The 16,069-nt window shown below is 42.7% G+C and overlaps 1 protein-coding gene across 1 annotated transcript; it reads right to left on the bottom strand.

Moving 5' to 3' along the window:
* Positions 1-10,015: 10,015 nt before the first annotated feature.
* On the bottom strand, positions 10,016-11,186 carry LOC311101944 (heat shock protein beta-1-like; the record flags this gene model as incomplete). Its single annotated transcript, XM_084143185.1, has 3 exons — positions 10,016-10,166; positions 10,398-10,461; positions 10,844-11,186. 3 exons carry the CDS (start codon positions 11,184-11,186, stop codon positions 10,016-10,018), a joined length of 558 nt encoding a protein of 185 aa, XP_083999311.1.
* Between the last annotated feature and the right edge of the window lie 4,883 nt (positions 11,187-16,069).

Below are 16,069 nucleotides of genomic sequence, written 5' to 3'. Positions count from 1 at the left end.
AAGGGAGTGCAGGAAAGCCAAGAAAACACAAATAGTATTAATCTCACCAAATCGACTAGGAAAAGTAAAATGCAGATGTTTTGTTAAAATGTTGGATGTTTATTGTAAAGTTAATGCCAATCATGGCAATGAGGTAAGGAGAAAATACTGTTATCAATTTCCTCTTTCACACGACTTCTAGTTTTAGGTATATTCGGCGTTAAATCCAATTTGACTGTCCTCTGACTGCTCTAAATATGATACTGGAACCATAGACTCTATTGGAGGTTAAGCTATCTAAAGGCAGAGACTCTATTGGAGGTTAAGCTATCTAAAGGCAGAGACTCTATTGGAGGTTAAGCTATCTAAAGGCAGAGACTCTATTGGAGGTTAAGCTATCTAAAGGCAGAGACTCTATTGGAGGTTAAGCTATCTAAAGGCAGAGACTCTATTGGAGGTTAAGCTATCTAAAGGCAGAGACTCTATTGGAGGTTAAGCTATCTAAAGGCAGAGACTCTATTGGAGGTTAAGCTATCTAAAGGCAGAGACTCTATTGGAGGTTAAGCTATCTAAAGGCAGAGACTCTATTGGAGGTTAAGCTATCTAAAGGCAGAGACTCTATTGGAGGTTAAGCTATCTAAAGGCAGAGACTCTATTGGAGGTTAAGCTATCTAAAGGCAGAGACTCTATTGGAGGTTAAGCTATCTAAAGGCAGAGACTCTACTGGAGGTTAAGCTATCTAAAGGCAGAGACTCTATTGGAGGTTAAGCTATCTAAAGGCAGAGACTCTACTGGAGGTTAAGCTATCTAAAGGCAGAGACTCTATTGGAGGTTAAGCTATCTAAAGGCAGAGACTCTATTGGAGGTTAAGCTATCTAAAGGCAGAGACTCTATTGGAGGTTAAGCTATCTAAAGGCAGAGACTCTATTGGAGGTTAAGCTATCTAAAGGCAGAGACTCTATTGGAGGTTAAGCTATCTAAAGGCAGAGACTCTATTGGAGGTTAAGCTATCTAAAGGCAGAGACTCTATTGGAGGTTAAGCTATCTAAAGGCAGAGACTCTATTGGAGGTTAAGCTATCTAAAGGCAGAGACTCTATTGGAGGTTAAGCTATCTAAAGGCAGAGACTCTATTGGAGGTTAAGCTATCTAAAGGCAGAGACTCTATTGGAGGTTAAGCTATCTAAAGGCAGAGACTTTGTTTAAAACAGAGAAATTATCTTAAAGCAGCTTCAGAGTTTGTGGTTTACTTCTGTGTTTGTTTTATTAAATGCACTTGCCTACTATACTGTTTCTTCAGTGTAAGATGATTACTACAATAATATCGATTATTCAATATTGTGCATGCTTGTGATGTATTGAAACATACAGTAGCTTGACTTTATTAACTTATACTGTGGGTGTTAAGTATTCATATGATTGAGAAAACATAGGCTTTGTCTGATTATTTCTTATTTATAACTTATTCTTATTTTGTTTATATTTGCTATACCAAAATGGTAATCGTAAAAAAAAAATGTTAACGTTATGAGCATTGCTATAGTGGCATGCAATATGTATATTTAATTTGTTAATGGAAGAAAAAATTTGGGGAAATACACACCAGTGATTGCTAAATCTTACCTGCTGGTGTTTGTCATGTTAAATTATAATAATGGCTTTGTCACATTAAATTATAATAATGGCATTGTAAAACAAATACTTTGTTCTTTGAACTATATTTGAGTACTTCTTTTGTCATGTTATTAACCAGTTTGAACAATGGTGAAGTTTTCAGAATCAGTGTTTCTGTTATGAATTCACAACATGGACCACAATTTATTTCTGACAGTATAATTTTTTTTGTTTGTTTTTGTACCTTTTAGCTGTTCCTGAGTGACAAATATCTTGAATGTGAGTTATTATGTAGGAGTTGCACAAGAAACGAGATAACTATGATAATAAAAAGATAATATGACAAAATGGTAAATGCACCATTTCCACGGTGGTCGAGTGTATTGTTGTGATGTCACTAATAAGTCAACTTTTGCTTTTTAAAGAAAAGTTTTTAAGATAGAATGTTGTAACCTCTTGTTGTGTGCTGCTAATATTCTATTATTGTGTGTGCCTCCTTTGCCACTTGAAATAGTTGATTCAGCGTCCTCCATAGGCATCCTCCATAACCATGTATGCAAAAAGAGAATCATAACTATAGTAAAAACCCACTTGTGCTTTTAGATCTACACAAACTTGTATGACATGTCTGCTCATGCAATATAATGCAAATGGTAGTCAAATAATAGCTGGCGATTAGGACTTCAGGTTGAAGTAAACAGGGAGAGTAATTTGTCATTGTTAACATCATTTACCACAGAGGGCTGAATGTCCCAACTGAATGATTCCCACGAGGACAAAATAATGGATCTAAATGATCTAGGACTTTAACAGCGTCCCAAATGCCACCCTATTCCCTATATAGTGCACTACCTTTGACCAGAGCCCTATGGGCCTTGGTCAAAAGTAATGCACTATAGGTAATAGGGTGGCATTTGGGACGCCACTCTGCCATTTGGGACGCCACTCTGCCACTTGGGACGCCACTCTGCCATTTGGGACGCCACTCTGCCATTTGGGACGCCACTCTGCCATTTGGGACGCCACTCTGCCACTTGGGACGCCACTCTGCCATTTGGGACGCCACTCTGCCACTTGGGACGCCACTCTGCCATTTGGGACGCCACTCTGCCACTTGGGACGCCACTCTGCCATTTGGGACGCCACTCTGCCATTTGGGACGCCACTCTACCATTTGGGACGCCACTTTAACCCACTCTGTACATCTCACATCCTCTGAGCTAACCATGTATGCAAATATATATTGCTGAGGATGTTGTTCTCCATCTTGCTGCAATGCTTTCTAGATTTTATTAGATGTATTATCTTGATCGTAATGGGCTAAAACTTAGCAAATTGTATTTTGGGGTCTCAGATATTATCACTTGCCCTGGCAAATCTTGAGGTGTGTCAGATTTAGATATGTATATTCTTAAGCATAGGGCGTTACTTTTTGCCATTCATCTAGTGCCATCACCAGAGAGACACTGTTATACGTTACATTTTTGCCATGCTAATCTAAGAGCAGTTAACACATGTCATTTAGTAAGTACAGTTAACACATGTAATTAAACCTGGTCCTTCATTAATATACATAGTCCCTTCTGAGACACAAGGCCACTGTATGTTACTTTTTCCATCTGTATGTCAACGTAGGTAGCGAGAGTGAACGATTCAGATGACTTTGCATCTGAAATAAACTTTAAACTCTTTTATCATTTGTTTTGTTTTGTTTTTTGGACACATATCAGAAGGGATGGTTCATTCATTAAGAACAGTTCATTCATTGTTTTGATATACAGTAATGCTTGATTTTATTTCGTTTTTTTGGGCTGTTTTGTTTGTGTTTATTTATTTAATTTTCAATTTGTTTGACACAGATCCTTGTGTCTGTGAGTCTATGTAGAACACTACTGTAACATGTATGCTCTCTTTGCTCTGAAATGGAATTCAACTTAAATTGAATCAAGTAAAGGGTTGGCACCATGGTTATACAACATAAAAAATTTAGACTGAAGGCGCATAATCTTATCAACAAATCGATTACCATTACAATTTAGGATAAAAATGGGTTTAATGAATCACGTACAGTATGTTTTTAGGACATTTTGTTGCCATCTGTTGCTCATTCAAGCTATTTGTTTGTTAGTATATACAGTAGATGATTTATTACAGTATATATCTATTATTGTCATTCTGAACTACCAGCTCATTCACTATACTTCATCCTATAAACTCAATGCTACAATGTTTCCTGTCCTCTCCAGTATTTTACTCAGTGCTACAATGTTTCCAGTATTTTACTCATAGACATTTAAAAAAGGAAGAGTGTAGTGCACCATAGACATTTAAAAAATGAGTGTAGTGCACCATTGGACAGTGTGACAAAGAAAGCCATTTGGGACACTGTGCTCTCATTTGAAACACTCATGTGCTGTTCATGTCCTGGGTCAGAGATGCTGGGTCAGAGGTCATAGTTCAAACATGTTGTAGGTATCTGTGGAAACTGTGTATACAGTGGGGAAAAAAAGAATTTAGTCAGCCACCAATTGTGCAAGTTCTCCCACTTAAAAAGATGAGAGAGGCCTGTAATTTTCATCATAGGTACACGTCAACTATGACAGACAAAATGAGAAAAAAATTCCAGAAAATCACATTGTAGGATTTTTAATGAATTTATTTGCAAATTATGGTGGAAAATTAGTATTTGGTCAATAACAAAAGTTTCTCAATACTTTGTTATATACCCTTTGTTGGCAATGACACAGGTCAAACGTTTTCTGTAAGTCTTCACAAGGTTTTCACACACTGTTGCTGGTATTTTGGCCCATTCCTCCATGCAGATCTCATCTAGAGCAGTGATGTTTTGGGGCTGTCGCTGGGCAACACGGACTTTCAACTCCCTCCAAAGATTTTCTATGGGGTTGAGATCTGGAGACTGGCTAGGCCACTCCAGGACCTTGAAATGCTTCTTACGAAGCCACTCCTTCGTTGCCCGGGCGGTGTGTTTGGGATCACTGTCATGCTGAAAGACCCAGCCACGTTTCACCTTCAATGCCCTTGCTGATGGAAGGAGGTTTTCACTCAAAATCTCATGATACATGGCCCCATTCATTCTTTCCTTTACACGGATCAGTCGTCCTGGTCACTTTGCAGAAAAACAGCCCCAAAGCATGATGTTTCCACCCCCATGCTTCGCAGTAGGTATGGTGTTCTTTGGATGCAACTCAGCATTCTTTGTCCTCCAAACACGACGAGTTGAGTTTTTACCAAAAAGTTATATTTTGGTTTCATCTGACCATATGACATGGTCCTCTGTAGCTCAGCTGGTAGAGCACGGCGCTTGTAACGCCAAGGTAGTGGGTTCGATCCCCGGGACCACCCATACACAAAAAATGTATGCACACATGACTGTAAGTCGCTTTGGATAAAAGCGTCTGCTAAATGGCATATTATTATTATTATTATTATTATTATTATATTATTATTTACTGGCTTAAGCAGGGGGACACGTCTGGCACTGCAGGATTTGAGTCCCTGGCGGCGTAGTGTGTTACTGATGGTAGGCTTTGTTACTTTGGTCCCAGCTCTCTGCAGGTCATTCACTAGGTCCCCCCGTGTGGTTCTGGGATTTTTGCTCACCGTTCTTGTGATCATTTTGACCCCACGGGGTGAGATCTTGCGTGGAGCCCCAGATCGAGGGAGATTATCAGTGGTCTTGTATGTCTTCCATTTCCTAATAATTGCTCCCACAGTTGATTTCTTCAAACCAAGCTGCTTACCTATTGCAGATTCAGTCTTCCCAGCCTGGTGCAGGTCTACAATTTTGTTTCTGGTGTCCTTTGACAGCTCTTTGGTCTTGGCCATAGTGGGGTTTGGAGTGTGACTGTTTGAGGTTGTGGACAGGTGTCTTTTATAATGATAACAAGTTCAAACAGGTGCCATTAATACAGGTAACGAGTGGAGGACAGAGGAGCCTCTTAAAGAAGAAGTTACAGGTCTGTGAGAGCCATAAATCTTGCTTGTTTGTAGGTGACCAAATACTAATTTTCCACCATAATTTGCAAATAAATTCATTAAAAATCCTACAATGTGATTTTCTGGATTTTTTTTCCTTAATTTGTCTGTCATAGTTGACGTGTACGTATGATGAAAATTACAGGCCTCTCTCATCTTTTTAAGTGGGAGAACTTGCACAATTGGTGGCTGACTAAATACTTTTTTTCCCCACTGTATGTGCATGTGCGTGTGTATGAGAGAAAGAGTGAGAGAGAGAGACAGAGAGCGAGATAAGGTGCTTTGCACATCATCATCTACAAAATCACCATATGGATCAAAGCATACTTCTAGGCTATAACAATTTGTAAATCGCTCTGGATAAGAGAGTCTGCTAAATGACTTAAATGTAAATAACAATAGAGACCACATATACTGTACTCTCTTCCTATGGGTGAAATATAGTATTCTTACTCAAAACCTCAATTTCATTCATATCATTTGAAAGAAACTGATAAGCTTGTTGGACAATAAATCTCTGTCATGTGGATGCTATAAGCCAATGCTATCTGCCATTCCCCGACAGTAGTTTCACACACACACACACACACACACACACACACACACACACACACAAATTATTCACGTGGATCTGTTTATTCCAATATGGAAACAGAACCCCACACTGACTGATAAACTGAAGTGGCATGCTGTTGGATCCCCCAACCCTAGACTGCAGTCTCTTGCTGTAGCCTGCTGTACTGAAGCTTTCATGAGATGAATTTCTGTGCTTGGAACGATCTCCCTTGCCAGCCAATAGCTGATAGGCTTACCCTGCGCAGCCACCAATCCCGTTCCTGTTGCTAGGGCTATAATAAGCCTCCCGTTATTAGCCCCTGTTCCTTGCTGCACTGCTCAGACACCTATAGCATCCTGCAAAAAAATATGAAAGCTCAAGCAGCAGAGGAAGCATTAGAATTCAGCAGCACCAACCTGTCCCCCATGCTGTGTTGTAGTGCACTACATTATCTGTGCCAAGGATGACAAGACCAACATTCATACAGTGTACAATAGATTGCGAAAGTATCTATGAAGCAATGACAAAATCGTCAAGGAAACACATTGTTGCAAAATGATTTATCTGCTGACATTGGTCTTTTTTTCTGACCTTCTGAGCATCTGATGGTTTCCTGGATTGTGGCAACATAAACTAGACAGCAGTCAACTACGATACTACAGTATAATCAAGTTAACCAGATACGTTCTCTCTATGTATAAATCACTGATAAATCATGTCAAACCTATTCTATCGTCTCTATTCACATGGTAACACTTTAAAGGGTTTATATTGCATTTACAAATGATTAAATAACCAATAACGTAATTATAAACCTTTAAGAGGATGTAAGGTCAGTGTTCTTCCTCTGGTCAAAGTGTAGTAACAAGGTCTGGGGTTTTAAAGCAGCCCACTGACAGCCTCAAGCCGGAGTTAAAACATTGCTAGCCAATATCCGAGCTAAAAGGCTCTCAGACCCCTCCCTGTTTTGTGTGTCTGATATTGAGCCCATTGAGATGTTGTAGAGCTGTTTTCTTTCATCAAACTCACAGGGGGGTTGTTAAAGGGCTGGAAACACAGGACAGGAGTGGAAGCTCCATAGGTGGACACTGGATGGCCCTTTGAAAAATGTTTGCACTCACTAAAACTGTAAGTCGCTCTGGATAAGAGCATCTGTTAAATGACTAAAATGTAAATGTATGATGGGCGACCAACCGGAGGTCTACAGTACTGTTGTCAAATGAGACACTGATGAAATTGCATCACTCACAGACTCCAACTCTCTGATTTACAAACGTGAATCAAGTACTTGTTCGACCTCTCTATGTTTCTTTGATGAATGATCAGATCAAATTGAAGAAGAAATATGTGTAATCTGTTTCAATTGGTAGATTTTCCAGACCAACCAATCAGAATCACCTTTATTCGCCAAGTACATTTACATGTACCAGGGATTTCTGGTGGGATTTGTCCTGGTGAAATGGTGCTGACAACAATAAACTTCTCGACCATCTATAATAATATATAATATGCCATTTAGCAGACGCTTTTATCCAAAGCGACTTACAGTCATGTGTGCATACATTGTTACATATGGGTGGTCGCGGGGATCGAACCCACTACCCTGGCGTTACAAGCACCATGCTCTACCAATTGAGCAGGAAGAGGACCACATCTAGTTTGGAGTTTAGTTTCAAAGGCAGGCCTGCTAAAGGTGTTGACAGATAATAAAGGAAAATAATGTATGATTCATTACCTGAAAAAATACCAAAGCTACAGTAATAACCAAGCCATATATAAACTTAATTCAAGACAATACATGTTTGTGTTTTCATTCATCCCTGACAAACAGTTGTGTGTATATAGAGAGGAAATCTCATGGGCACGATCTGAACCATGCACTACATGTGTTAACAGTCTTTGACAGAATGAATCATGCTATTGTATTCTTTTTTATTTTTCTCCCCAATTTCAATCTTATCTCATCGCTGCAACTCCCCAACGGGCTCGGGAGGCGAAGGTCGAGTCATGCGTCCTCCGAAACATGACCCGCCAAACCGCGCTTCTTAACACCTGCCTGCTTAACCCAGAAGCCAGCCACACCAATGTGTCAGAGGAAACACTGTTCAACTGACAACCGAGGTCAGCCTGCAGGCGCCCGGCCCGCCACAAGGAGTCGCTAGAGCGCGATGAGCCAAGTAAAGTCCCCTATGGGACTCCCCATCACGATACAGCCCGGGATCGAACCCGGGTCTGTAGTGACGCCTCTAGCACTGCGATGAAGTGCCTTAGACCACTGCACCACTCGGGTAGGCCCAGTGCTATTGTATTCTATTCTTACAGTAATGTTATAATTATTACATAATTTGCCTGCTATGTCCACAGTGGAATCTGAAGCAAGCCTGCTGTGCTACAAAGGATTTCTTTATAGTGTAAATGACTATCATAACTTAGCCGGGACAGAGGGAGATGGTGTGCTAAATTTGGCTCAGAGTTTTTTGCTTGTTATGCAAGAGTATGTTGATCTCTGATGCACTGACTACACAGTAGCTGAGTCTCTGTGGTGGGCTGTCACATTGATGTACCCATTCTACTCAGTGTCTACTCACAGGCTGCAGGAAGAGAGTACTATTATTAGAACTGTCTGTGTACTCAGCTTCTACAGTACTACTAGCTTTTTAATAGGATGATATTTCTGGAGATCCACTGGGGGGGGGGGGGGGGGGGGTTTGGGGGTGATCATGAATAACAAAATGCATGGTGATCTAATGCATCTACTTGTCTTCCGGCATCTTTTACATACAGTAAGTTACGAGTTCCAAAGTTACGAGTACACAAGTATTATGTAAGTTAGGAGTACCAAAACAAAGTAGCTTCATAGTTCCATGTTGGTATACACATAACCACATCTTGCAGGGTTGGCAAGGCACTGTATCAAAAGAACCAGAATGTTCAGCGGAAGGTTTTAAGAAACCTCCCATAAGTCCAACCGCACAGAGAACTATCCTTAGCCACTCCTCTTCCTATAATTCACTGGAAATGTCCACTACATTGAAAATACATTTTAAAAAGCACTGTACAGTATTTCGATTTGAAATCAGAAGATTGAAACATGAGACTGCAGAAATACTGATTTCCAGGTGGAAACGTATCTCCCAACTCACTTGCATACAGCATCAAGTGTACAGACATGGTCAGTTACAGTATATAATAAAAAGGGTCTCACACTTTATTTGGATAGTCTATCTGTAGATGATCTACAGATGGTCATGCTATCAATGAACTATCTTTTGATAAGCAACTGACTATCTGTTTATAAGCAACTGTTTCTAAGGTTACAGTTAGGGTTGGGGTAAGGTTTAGAATAAGGGTTCGGGTAAGGGTTAGGGCTAGCGTAAGGGTTAAGTTTAGGGTTAGGATAAATGTTAAGGTTAGGGTTAGTAGATAGTTAGTTGAAATGTTACTAATAGTCTGTGAGTGCTTCTGTCCAGTTGACCAATATCTACTGCAGATGATCTGTACGCTTGACTCTTCTTGCTATGATTGGTTGTTAGCTATTAGTCGCTAGTCACAAACATCATCCCTGTTAATTAAAAATAACATATTAGATGTCTGTCAGTTCTCCTGTCAGTTTTTCAAAGTCAACCACTAGAGGGAATAGAGAAAGGGTTGGCGCTACAGGACCAATAAAATATATAAAAATGCAATTTTGCAGAAACAGGCAGTACATTCAACGAGTTGATTGACAGTGACTACAAGAAGTGACACTAACAATGCAATTTAAGGTATAAAATACAAGCCACTGAAGAAGATGTCAAGTATTATCCATGAATTGCACTTCAGAACTGGTGCCTGCAAAATTACACAATGTTGGAAGCTTACTCATGAGGAGTTTACCTCTTGCTGATGGCCATGGAGTGGCCTCCTTCCTGGATGGCTGGCATGGGCAGTGGGGCCTCGACATTGAGCACACCCTCTGGAGAAAGAGAGGAGGTCACCTTCTCAGCCAGAAGACAGAATAAGTTTGTATCAGAGGAGAGTACTCTCATGTGGCAGAAGTTATTATTGTCCAAATCGGCATCCCAAATTGCACCCTATTCCCTCTATACTGTAGTGTGCTTCTTTTGACCAAGGTCTAAGGGGCTCTGGTCAAAAGTTGTGCACCATATAAGGAATAGTGTGCCATTTGGGACGTATCATTGCAATCAACACCCAAGGGATGTTACTTTAGATTTACAGTTTTATAACTATTGACATTTTCTGCTTTGTACTCACGTGTACTTCCTGGTGAAGTTTCTGGACACGTAGCAGTGTTCATCTCTTCTCTCCTCATGCTTTCCTGTTGATATTACAGACACATTGGGGTTAGGAGTGTATCTTCAGTGTGTACAGTATGTGTATGACTCTCAGTACACAGATTGAGTTCCGTCTACAGTATATGCTGTAGAGTGCACCTGGCTGTAGTATATTGTATGGGTATTGGGTTGCTATTTTGAAAGACTCCCTCCTGAAGCTGCTCTGGGATACAATGTTTACCAACAAAGATTTGGCATTGACCCTTAACTATAGGCTGACTAAGAAATGTAGCATATCTTCTAGCTTTGTCTATCCAGTAGGTAAGCAACTTTTTTTTATTATACAAGAAAGATCAATCTTGATTGCATGAGAATTGAGAGAGAAATACTGAATCATGTATATCATCTAATTCAAGGAATACTCACCGATAATCTCTATCACTCCGCCCTTAGCCTTGACCACCAGCTCCTCAGAGGCGAACTGGTTGACGTCCAGGCTGATCCTCCAGGAGTCATGGGTCTGCTTCCTCTCAGACAGGCCAGATCTGAGCTGGCGGGACATTGTGCAGGCGTAGGGTTTGCCCATCAGGCAGGGGAAGTAGAAGCCTACATCCACGGAGGAGCCTGGGGGGCGCATGTAGCCGGGCCAGTGGGTGCCTGGCCAGTGGGACCACTCGTCTGGGATCTGGGGCATCCCGAAGGACTGGTCGAAGAGCCGTGTGTCGTGGTGCCAGTTGCAGAAGGGGTCAAAGTCTGGCTCCCGGAGCATAGTAAAAGGGACATGGTTTCAGTTAGAGGTTCTCCTCGTTCTCTCTGAACTGGAGGATGCTTGAGGGTTTAGACTTTATAAACCTCTCCATCCTCCAAATGATAAAGGCATTCTCAAGGAAACTTAAATGTACAGATCAACTATTTTCTTGGACTGTTAGGAAACAAAGACAAGCTCATGTGTCCAAAGACATATATATGAGATATACTGTACCAACCACCCACCCCGGGAAAAATGACAAGTAGCAGGACCATGGACATTAGAGGTAATCTCCCTCTGCTGGGTGTGACATATTGAGGGCCCACATAGCAGGAACTTAAATAACATACAGTACCTACTGCACAGACCTCATGGTACAAAAGCAACAGCAAACACGCCCATAGGATTACACTGTAAAACACAGCGGTAGCAACAAAGTCTCGTCATTTTATTTTCTGTTGTTGCACTTTTTGATCATGTAAATCATGCACTTTTTGATTGAAACGTGTAATTGTGTATTTCTTGTTTTGCTATCTATTGTTGGTTCTGGTTGGTTAGTATCCACGTACTGAGGGAGAGACAGAGAGAGAGACAGAGAGCAGACCCAACAGAGACAGTATACAGCTGTGGAGATTTGTCAAGACCTTGCAAATGAAAACAGATACTTTGAGAAGACTGTCTGTGTAATCTGCAGTTATTCACATTGAGTTTCAAAAACAATTCCACGTAACGTTTTTTTATTAAGAATCATGAAGAGGGACTGTGAAAACAGTCTACCAATGAGTATACCCGAGAGATGAGCTCTCTGCCACATTGGCAGTTCTGAAAGTGATTGTTTAATTTGTTGGTTTAGGACTTGATTGCATGTCAGTGACACCAGCATGGTCTTTGTGTGAAAATCAACCGGGACCTTAACGTGTGTCTAGGCCAGGTTTTGCAAACCAGTCAGTTATATAAAGCTCAGAGAGAAAGAGACATGGGCAACATGACTGCTAGCATGATGGAGTTGTGAGTGACTTGGAACAGACTGACAGAGTTGGGGATGGGAAATGGACTCTGAGAAAACCAAGCCTATGATGAAGCTGACTGGGTTGTAACAGCTGTAGTGGGTTTAGCTGGGCCGGGGGAGTCCCGCTGGGCCTCTGCATTGGCCTGGCTGGCTTAGCCTGTTGCTGAGGCTGTCATGGCAGATGTCGCTGACAAGGGAGCAGAGAATGATCAGCTATACAGCATACAGTTCTCCCAAAGAACACAGGCTGTGCTGGAGGGTTGGTGGTCTCTGGAGCACACAGGGGAGGTGTGCTCTACCATACACAGGTATGTACTTCACACTGGCTTAGGGAGCTCGTTTTTTTATCAGTTACAATACAACACATTTTCTGTTTCCTGTGCAGCCTATTTTATGTAAGGAATCATAACAATCTATTTTTAACTGAATTTTACCCCTATCAATAGACCAATGGATATTTATATATAATGTGGAGAAACAAGTCAGTTTTATGCATTCCATTTCTAAGGTGTGGTCTGATCAAAAACAGAGCACTATTATGCTGTTGCTTGGCAACTGTTTCCACAGTAACCTTTGCTCAGAAACATTCCACTGTGGATTTCGAGGAGTGCCATGTACAGCAATGGGAAAACAAACTGATCACAAAAAAGCCAACTAACATGAAGAATGATTAAATATGGTCCAAAGTGATGTGCATGTTTCAATAAATTCATGGACATGTAATGAACATGCCTTTTTTTATTTAGTTACAGCTCACATGGAGGCTGTGCATTTAGCATGTACCCCTAACACCTGTGCAGTAAGTCACTCACTTCAGTATAGGGAAACTTAACTCCTGGAGTGTTTCTTTTAGATAAAGGGACTGTGTGTAATTCCAAATCCCCTTTCATAACACATATGACTGCCCCTTGAGATAAATGGCTCTATAGTACTCAGTCACAGGATAAACACACCTATTTGTACCTCCTCTTGCTGAGGAGTGCATTACTTTCTTATCAAGAGTGGGCACACCTTTACATGCATTGTGTGACAATAAAGCATTCCTTGACTATTGAAAGAAAAAAAGCATGGGACAAATGGCATGATGTTTCATTGTGGATGTTGGCAAGTGGTATTAGATCATTCTACAGAAATACACTATAATATGTCTGAAGCAAGCCTAATGTAGCCTCTGTATGAAGAACAATGGATTTTAAAAAAACGGACCTGAGGCACAATAGATTATACAGTTAGACACAAGGGTGCCATCTAGTGGTATTTTTACAAAGAAACAGGGACATTGAACATTAGGTCTATGACTATTTGTCTGTCAATTTTGAATAAACAAACACTGATAATCAAAGTAAACACATACCTTAGTACAATTGACCACACCCCAAACATTTCTTCAAAACAGCATGGTTCTCAAAATGGTTCTCAGACACAGTCTCCATCAACATCAGGTACAAAATCTCTTACCTAAACACATCATAGGGGCGCTTTGATACTTATGACCTGTCCCATCCTAATTAAGGTCCCAGGGGAAACTGTCACGCTCGTCGGGAACAGAGGAGGACCAAGGCGCAGCGTTGCAGGCAAACATACTCTTTATTTAGCGATATTACGACAAAATAAACAAACGATAACGTGACAGATAACGTGACAGGGAAAACAGCCTCTATAAGTATGGCTCCCAATCAGAGACAACCAGCCACAGCTGACACTCGTTGCCTCCGATTGGGAACCACTCTGGCCAACACAGAAATATAATACATAGATCTACACACCCTGGCTCAACATAACAGTGTCCCCAGAGCCAGGGCGTGACAGTACCCCCCCCCCTAAAGGCGTGGACTCCGACCGCGTCAACCAAATACCACAGGGGAGGGACCGGGTGGGCACTCCGCCTAGGCGGCGGATCCGGCTCCGGGCCTGATCCCCGCTCCCTCTCCAACCCCCCAAAGTACCCCTGGTCCGGTCTGACCCCGCTGGCCGGAGCTGGACTGCACACTGGTGGAGCGGATTGCTCTAGCTCCGGCGTGAAGCATCTGATCTGTGCCGGACCAGGCACCGGTGGAACAGGCACGGGACGTGCCGGACTGACGACGCACACCACTGGCTTGGTGTGGGGAGCAGGAGCGGGCCGGACCGGGCTGGCGACGCGCCCCATTGGCTTGGTGCGGGGAGCAGGAGCGGGCCGGACCGGGCTGGCGACGCGCACCATTGGCTTGGTGCGGGGAGCAGGAAAGGGCCGGACCGGGCTGGCGACGCGCACCATTGGCTTGGTGCGGGGAGCAGGAAAGGGCCGGACCGGGCTGGCGACGCGCACCATTGACCTGGTGCGGAGAGCAGGAACAGAACGGGCCGGGCTGGCGACGCGCACCATTGGCCTGGTGCGGGGAACAGGACGGGCCGGGCTGGCGACGCGCACCATTGGCCTGGTGCGGGGAGCAGGAACAGGCCGGGCCGGGCTGGCGACGCGCACCATAGGCTTGGTGCGGGGAGCAGGAACAGGCCGGGCCGACGACACGCACCACAGGCTCGATGCGAGGAACAGGGACAGGCCGGACCGTACTGGGGACACACACCACTGGCCCTATGCAGGGATCAGGAACGGGCCGGACCGGACTGGTAACACACCCCAGTACCTCTCGCCGTGCCTCCACACTTTCCTTCCCCTTTAACACCAGTGGCCCCCGTAACCTGGCGGCCTCCTCTGTCAACCCGCTGGACCGCTCTATCGCGGCCTCCTGCTGCCCCGACGTCCACGTCGTGAGCCCCCCCCTAAAAAAATTCTGGGTGTCTCTCCTCCCCGTGGACCAGGCCTCCCTAGTTCTCGCCAGACTCTCACCCCACTGCTCCAAAGTCCAACCACTCTGCTCTTCACTTGGCTTGGCCCAGTCGAGACTCTTAATCCATTGCTCCATAGACCAGCCTCTCTGCTCTTCACTTGGCTGGGCCCAGTCGAGACTCCTACTCCACTGATCCCAGGTCCATCCTCTCTCCTCTTCACGCTGCTTGGTCCTGTCTTGGTGGGATCTTCTGTCACGCTCGTCGGGAACAGAGGAGGACGAAGGCGCAGCGTTGCAGGCAAACATACTCTTTATTTAGCGATATTACGACAAAATAAACAAACGATAACGTGACAGTTCACGGTCTAACACAAACCACCTAGAAACAAGATCCCACAACTAATGTGGGAAAACAGCCTCTATAAGTATGGCTCCCAATCAGAGACAACCAGCCACAGCTGACACTCGTTGCCTCTGATTGGGAACCACTCTGGCCAACACAGAAATATAATACATAGATCTACACACCCTGGCTCAACATAACAGTGTCCCCAGAGCCAGGGCGTGACAGAAACACTGACCAGGGCCCAGATTCACAAAACACTTATTACGCAAAAACTTAAGAAGCTTCTTAAGAAAGTTCTTAAGTGCAATTCTTCAACAATATCTTAAGATTTAAGGATTTTCTTATGAACTTCTCAAATATCTTCTTACAAATCTTCTTAAGATGTTTGTTGCTAGGCAACCGTTTTAGGTAGCTATCTAGCTAGCAAAGGTAATCATGTTAGCATATTTCTTACTGAGATTACTGTTCTAAAACATGTTCTTGGGTTTAAAATAATCAATACTGAAACTTTCAGATGACGTTTGTGAGTGAATTAAACATGTTCAATTGCTTTCATGAGCTTTTTCTCTCACTGCCCTGAGTTTAAGACAAGGTTGAGCTATCTTGAAATTAAGAACATTTCCAATAACTTTCTTTTCAAGAATCTAATTTCTTCTTACATAAGAAAACATAAGAAAATAGGGCAATAAATTTTCCAATGACCGTTTTGAGGAATAGGAACTTTGCTTAACTTTCTTCTTAAGTCTACATTTAAGGGAAAAAATGGCAGTTATGAAGG

This window comes from Coregonus lavaretus, assembly GCF_964263955.1.
Source record: "Coregonus lavaretus genome assembly, chromosome: 26".
Classification (NCBI taxonomy): domain Eukaryota; kingdom Metazoa; phylum Chordata; class Actinopteri; order Salmoniformes; family Salmonidae; genus Coregonus; species Coregonus lavaretus.
The sequence above is the reverse complement of the archived record's forward strand: the minus strand, read 5'-3'. Positions and strand labels throughout refer to the sequence as shown.